The following is a 6,931-nucleotide window of genomic DNA, read 5'->3' on the forward strand; positions in this document are numbered from 1 at the left end:
AAGTCAGTTCTGTTTTGCCCTGCGAGGTGGGACAGAGAGCCCGTATATACGAAAATTGCATTTACCACTTATTGCTTAGCTAATAAAAAATACATAGCATACAGAGGTGCCTCATTGTCATATTTTCCCTGACACAAGTGAAAAAATTGAGGGATAAACCAAAAATATAAACGGTAATTGAAAAGTAAAAACCGTAAAGTTGTCATGTAGCAAAGTAGGCAACACGTAAACAAGTTGTGACCGGAAATGGCGTCAAAATGCTGTTTGAGCTATCATGTGATGCTACTAGCATAAATGGACCAACACTGAGCAAATGTAGCTTAAGTCAAATGGTAATTTAAAACAGTGGTCAAAGTAATATTGCTGGCGCATGGATATAATGCAAAATAAATGTTGCCATCACCCCAGTTACTCAAGTCAGGTCATAGACCTCAACTCCAAGTAGGAACCACCAAAACAATAGAGGACACAAGTATTACAGTTAATGTTTATTTGAGCCAAAACAAGCAAATGCAGTTACACACTGGACTAGAGTACCCGTTAACTATTGCATGTCCCACGTCAGATATCCATGGCGGTGGCAGTCGCCAGACGGGCCAGAGGTGGGCGTCGTCGCCAGACGGGCCGGTGGGCAGAGGTGGCGTTCGCCAGACGGGGTGGCAGCAGAGGTGGCGTCGTCGCCAGACGGGCCGGTGGCAGCTTCAGAGGTGGCGTCGTCGCCAGACGGGCCGGTGGCAGCTTCAGAGGTGGCGCGTCGGTGGCAGCCCCAGAGGTGGCGTCGGTGGCAGCTTCGCCAGACGGGCCGGTGGCAGCTTCAGAGGTGGCGGTCGCCAGACGGGCGTGGCAGCCCAGAGGTGGCGTCGTCGCCAGACGGGCCGGTGGCAGCTTCAGAGGTGGCGTCGTCGCCAGACGGGCCGGTGGCAGCTTCAGAGGTGGCGTCGTCGCCAGACGGGCGGTGGCAGCCAGACGGGCCGGTGGCAGCTTCAGAGGTGGCGTCGTCGCCAGACGGGCCGGTGCAGCCGCCAGCTTCGCCAGAGGCCGGTGGCAGCGTCGCCAGACGGGCCGGTGGCAGAGGTGGCTTCGCCAGAGGTGGCGTCGCCAGCGGGGTGGCAGCCAGAGGTGGCAGACGGGGGCTTCAGAGGTGGCGAGGTGGCAGCCCCAGAGGTGGCGTCGTCGCCAGACGGGCGGGCGGTGGCAGCTTCAGAGGTGGCGTCGTGGCAGCCAGCGGGCCGGTGGCAGTCCAGAGGTGGCGTCGTCGCCAGACGGGCGGTGGCCAGAGGTGGCGTCGTCGCCAGAGCTTGGCGTCGTCGCCAGACGGGCGGTGGCAGCTCCAGAGGTGGCGTCGTCGCCAGACGGGCCGGTGGCAGCTCCAGAGGTGGCGTCGTCGCCAGACGGGCCGGTGGCAGCTTCAGAGGTGGGCGTCGTCGCCAGACGGGCCGGTGGCAGCTTCAGAGGTGGCGTCGTCGCCAGACGGTGGGCCAGAGGTGGGTCGTCGCCAGCGTCGTCAGCTCGCCAGAGGTGGCGTCGTGGCGCCAGACGGGCCGGTGGCAGCTTCAGAGGTGGCGTCGTCGCCAGACGGGCCGGTGGCAGCTTCAGAGGTGGCGGCGTCGCCAGACGGGCCGGTGGCAGCTTCAGAGGTGGCGTCGTCGCCAGACGGGCCGGTGGCAGCTTCAGAGGTGGCGTCGTCGCCAGACGGGCCGGTGGCAGCTTCAGAGGTGGCGTCGTCGCCAGACGGGCCGGTGGCAGCTTCAGAGGTGGCGTCGTCAGAGGACATGCGCCTCAGCTTCTCCTCAGAGGACAGGGCATCATTTGCCGGAGAGCTACCATGGTTTGGAGAAGCTTGGGATTCTACTTCATTGGTCTCTAAATACTCTTGAGAAAAAACAAAAGGAACAGTTGGGTATTCTACAGCAACACATCTGTGCTACACGGTCTGGGCCAAATTGCTAATCGAATTTTGAGCAACATGAACCCAACAGTTTTAAAGTATATGTTTCAAGCCGTACCTTCTCTGGCTTGTTTAGCGTCAGACCCTATGGATCGGAGCAAGGCCAGGGCATGCACAATGGAGACGTCATTTGATGACAGCTCTGAAAAGGGTAGGTTAAGGTACACAAGCAAAAGGTTTGACAACATTATTTAGACTGAGTTACTCTATGCTGTTGAATGAGTGTCAAACACAGCAGCACCATAGACAGTGACAAAGAACATAGCTAGCAGGGTTGTGGAAAGAAACACTTACCTCCAAGTCTCCTCTGCAGAGAGACTTGATCTTGCTTCTGGGACTTTCCAACAGGGTAACAAGAAACTGAGGAGAAAGTGTTGACAGAAGTTGAGTTCACACAAAATAGCTACATATTAATAGCAGTGAAGAATAAAAGATGACCAACGCGGAAGATACAGACAGTCAAATATTAATACCCAACTTATAAAGTTAAGCATATTTACCAAACAAATCCCTTAAACATTAGTGAACCAACCTTTGACAACCCCCACAGTCATCACAACGAGCAGCAATTCTCTCACACCTCCCATGATCATGAAAATAGTCTGTGTTATCAACAGGTAATGTCTTCCCATGGCCTGTATGAGGCTTATATAGGCCACTAATGACCGTTTACCTGACAAACATGGCTTAACGATCAATTAACAAGCTTGATTGAGTTGTTACGTTCAGATAGAAATAGACCATGTAGAACATATGTTGATTCTTATCAAGTTGGTGGGCAGGCAATCTTTTCTACTCCATATATTGCATTTATATCTGTAATGATTAACCCTAATGGTCTCAGATCAGCAGTAGAAAGAAGTAGGCCTAATTATTTTAGGTTTTACAATGCTCCTGGGAAATGGGTAGGCCTCCACCTATAGTCCTTCACAGTTTTACAGCTGTGATATATTTATTTATTTACATAGATCACATACATAAATAAATATGTTAGCTGTAGGCAGCGTTGAGATAAAATTCCCATATTCTATTGCTACTAACATAAATCCTACTATATCATGTTTTCCTCATTTGCTCTGTAGGAGGTTCGTCATATGAAGGACATTCAAGTGGATGTGACCCCTAACCTGCAATAGGGGCTTAGTGAGGTGACAGACATCCTGTAATGGATCTCCAGCTAGTGTCTGAGGACCTGGAGAAGGCTGTGTCTACAGCTGTGGGGCAGGACAAGCATGGTAACCTAACCTCACTGTATGAAGGATTTTATTGTTATGGATAGTCATCTCCAATCTGTTCAAATATCACTGTTGTTGATAACACACATTACCAAAATGATTCACACTTGTCTTCCTATTTCCACATAATCTGTCATGGTTCCCCACCCCAACAGGGCATAAAACCAACCTCTCTTTATTGCTACTGCTAATACACCCAAATCCAACAGCGTTCGAGTATCTTATTGCTTAGTACACAAGTACACAAGCATGTCACTTTATCCATCCACACCCACTCTACTGCCGCATGGCCACTGCGGCTGAGACTTTCACCCTCTCGTTACAGGTATAGCAGGTAACCAACCCCACCCGGTCTTACCCCTAGGACTTACCCTTTGCAGGTACCTGCCTGCTCGGGCTTACCTTCCGGGACTCACCCTATTCTTATAGTACTAGCAGGAACCAACCTACTCGGGATTTACCCCCTAGGAGTTACCCTCTACAGGTTTGGGTTTACCTCCCGGGACTTACCATATACCACAAAGCTACGACCGGTCGTAATACAATGGGACTACTGAATAAGCTCAGGCTTTCTAGGTTTGTACCCTATAATTGGTTCAGCCTACGACTCTCATCTCCCCAAGATGCCAGAATTAGTGATAACGGGTGTAGGAACTGTGCCTACCTTGTTTCTGTTTCACTGATTCGGAATCTCTAGTTCGACTGCAAATCGCGGTGAACCCTGCTCGCAGTGCCAACTGTTAGGTTCTAATTCTCAGAGTAAAAACTCTGACCGCTACCCCAAAGTGCTCACTCCTCCCCAACTCAAGGCTGACATGGTGATTGGTACCAGACTGTGTCTCTTCTCATCCCAGAGGATCCCACCCATAGGATGCCTGATGGCTAACAATAACATAGCCTGACATAATGTAAACGTTATACATTAAGCTCTCTCCCTCAGTGACATGAATTTGTATATTTCATATTCTCAGAACCCAACAGTAGGTTTTAAGGTGTGGCTGCATGTTTGTCGTGGACGCATCGTCACTCTTGATGTTCTTTTTCCAAGTCTGAACTGGCCGTTCTTCTCTTTCCTTGACTAATTGAAACCTCAGGGACAGACTTCCTGAACGACTCTGATGTCAGAGCTCCCATCAGCCCTCTACACCTCGCTGTGAGTAAAGCCTACCTGCTCCTGTAGTGGTCTCCATATGACAAATGGCACCCTATTCCCTATTTAGTACACTACGGTTGACCAGATCCTTATAGGCCCTGATCAAAAGTAGTTCACTACATAGGGAATAGGGTGCTATCTGGGATGCAAGCATGGTGTAGATTTTCCACAGGAAGTTGACTGTCCAGACAGACTCACACACCATATTCCGGTCTATTCCTGATTAGTGTAAAATACATGCATATTCTACACAGTGATGATGAGGATGATTTCCATATTTTGCCATTTGAGTTAATCAACCTCAGAGGAGAAGTAGAGTGTTTGTTTCTCAATCCCACGCTTGGCAGGAACCTCCGATGTTGATGCTGGGCGGGAGCAAAAATGGGCTCCCGATTGAAAGACTCTGGTCTACTTTAGAGGTCTAGCACTGTATTTCTGTTCAGGCGTACCACTGGTCTACTCTAGGACAGTGATTATATTAAGAGTGAATATCTATTCAGGCGTACCACTGGACTTTGCTTGAGTCTGTGTTTGTGTTTCTCTTCAGGCGTACCACAGTCCCCACTATGCTATGGAGGTCCTGGTTCAGTCTCTGCTGGATCTAGACGTGAGGGACAGCCAGGGGCGCACCACTCTGGACCTGGCTGCCTTAAAAAGCCATGTGGAGTGTGTTGACGTCCTCATCAACCAGGAAACCTCCATCCTGGTTAAAGACTTCACTCTGAAGAGGACCCCCATCCACGCTGCAGGTAGACATAAGGATATCACATAGAGCTTCTGTAATTAAAAAGTTTTCCTGACCAAGATGGCCATTTGTTTGGTCATGTTGCTAGGACGACAATGTCCACTCTAGGGATGTTACATGGTATCGTGTGAAAATGCCCACTAGACACTGATCTAAGGTCATTTGTTGTCATGTTCTCCACTAATGATTGAGGATCTAGGGAGGGTAAGCTGATCCTAGATCAGTGCACAGGGGAGACTTCTATCCAGAGCCAGGTACACAGCTAGCAGGTGACAGGCTTCGATGGCCTCAGCCCCAAAATTCTTTATTATCCGCTGTGTTAACATCATGAGGATGTCATCTACCAACACTGTTCTAGAAATCTGTCTGTTCATGTGTAGGTTATAGTCGTCCAGCAATCTGCTCATATCCTCTCTGTTTATCCTCTCTGTTTATTACAGCCTGGTTATTACCAGTTTGTAATATGACCTGTTGTCGGTGCTGAGCGGATACACAGACTGTGTGTACTCACTGTTCAACAAGGGAGCCAGCGTAGAAGCCAAAGACAAATGGCACAGAACAGCTCTACACAGAAGGGTTGTGAGGAGCGTTGGCTGTACGCGCTCACACACAGAAAGAGAGGGGGAGGCACAACGCCAGCTTCCTGGTTCGGGAAGGTAAGGGGCGGAGCCATGTCCACCTGGTGGCGGCGTCCGGACACATCGGGGTGCTGGGGTGGCTCCTACACACCGCCCAGTCAGTGTGGACCCTCCCCGTCATCACAGACAACCAGGGCTACACGCCACTACACTGGGCCTGCTACAACGGTATGTACTGGACAGAGGGACGGCGAAGTGGGCCAGAGGCCACAAACAAATACACACATAAACATAGCGTGTCTTAAATCACCACAGCCAGCTTCAGGAGGGCACGAACCGAGACAGTCCGCACAGGAACCTTAAGAGTCCCTCAGACAGAGAGAGAGAAGAGGGAGGGATAGGGGGAGGCACAACAGGCCCACACTCATCCTCTCGTACCACCAGGTTCCCTTCCAGCAGATACTGGACTTCAGAGGAACTGCTGCTGCTATACCCCATCTTTACCTTTACCCACAAAGGTCCTAAACGGTAGAAAGTGTCCGGCCAACAGACAGACGCACACCTTATGACGGCAATAACCTGTAGTCCAAGGGGATAGTAGCACTTCACTGAGAGCAAAACAGACAGGGACCAAAAGATGTGGAAGAAGCATTTTCAAAACCAGTTTTGACTGTAGAAATTGGGCTGAGTGTTTGTTCTGAGAAAAGACATAAGGAGTGATGTTTCATTTAAGTTTCATGAGAGTGATTGTCATGTTTATCCGCACACTAAGACAGTCAGAACACACCTAGCCTCTTGTCTGTAATCCACGTGGGAGGAGGGGAAATCATACATTTTGTATGAACAAATATTTTAATAAAATCATTCATGTCTTAAGCTCTGTGGGAAAAAAAATGGTAGCATTTGCTCTGATGGGTAATTGTAAAGATTTAATGCATCCCAAAAGGAACCCTATACTGAATAGTACACTACTGTTGAACAGGGTCCATAGGGTTCTGGTCAAAAGCAGTGCCATTTAGGATGCTGGTATGTAAGCAACAGGACTTTTTGATGGGACATATTACATTATTAAACCTACCTGTCCTTTGGCCTCTAGAAAGTAAATGATTCATTAATGTATTCTTTCTTGTGATATTTATGTCATCATTTTGTGCCTTCGTTAGTTACTGAGGGGAGGTTAGGAGAGTAGGGGCACCTGTATGAGCGACGAGAGCTGGTTTTACATGTAAGCATTCACTAATAGGAAACCAAGTCAGTTAGAGAGAAGACTAG

At 49.3% G+C, this 6,931-nt stretch overlaps 1 protein-coding gene and 1 pseudogene across 3 annotated transcripts; one reads left to right on the forward strand and one right to left on the reverse strand.

Moving 5' to 3' along the window:
- Window positions 1-690: 690 nt before the first annotated feature.
- Window positions 691-2,588, reverse strand: LOC121842684 (annotated as a pseudogene).
- A 101-nt stretch (window positions 2,589-2,689) lies between these two features.
- On the forward strand, window positions 2,690-6,545 carry LOC121842685 (serine/threonine-protein phosphatase 6 regulatory ankyrin repeat subunit A-like). Of its 3 annotated transcripts, none has more exons than XR_006081242.1 (5): window positions 2,690-3,183; window positions 4,278-4,336; window positions 4,884-5,085; window positions 5,522-5,887; window positions 5,975-6,545. XR_006081242.1 is itself a non-coding variant. In XM_042312494.1 (4 exons), exons 1-4 carry the CDS (start codon window positions 3,114-3,116, stop codon window positions 5,563-5,565), a joined length of 375 nt encoding a protein of 124 aa, XP_042168428.1. In that variant the 5' UTR covers window positions 2,690-3,113; the 3' UTR covers window positions 5,566-6,545. The 3 variants fall into 3 exon arrangements, 1 of the variants encoding a protein (XP_042168428.1); XR_006081243.1 differs by having other exon boundaries at window positions 6,104-6,545; XM_042312494.1 differs by having other exon boundaries at window positions 5,522-6,545.
- The last annotated feature ends 386 nt before the right edge of the window (window positions 6,546-6,931 follow it).

The sequence above is a fragment of the Oncorhynchus tshawytscha genome, unplaced genomic scaffold, assembly GCF_018296145.1.
Source record: "Oncorhynchus tshawytscha isolate Ot180627B unplaced genomic scaffold, Otsh_v2.0 Un_contig_14941_pilon_pilon, whole genome shotgun sequence".
Lineage (NCBI taxonomy): Eukaryota > Metazoa > Chordata > Actinopteri > Salmoniformes > Salmonidae > Oncorhynchus > Oncorhynchus tshawytscha.

Bases quoted from the DNA above. Each gene is read 5' to 3' on its own strand.
- LOC121842685 (XM_042312494.1), top strand. From the start codon at position 3,114: ATGGATCTCCAGCTAGTGTCTGAGGACCTGGAGAAGGCTGTGTCTACA. The intron at 3,184-4,277 runs GTAACCTAACCT...TTGAAACCTCAG, and splicing joins TGTGGGGCAGGACAAGCATG to GGACAGACTTCCTGAACGAC. The intron at 4,337-4,883 runs GTGAGTAAAGCC...GTTTCTCTTCAG, and splicing joins TCAGCCCTCTACACCTCGCT to GCGTACCACAGTCCCCACTA.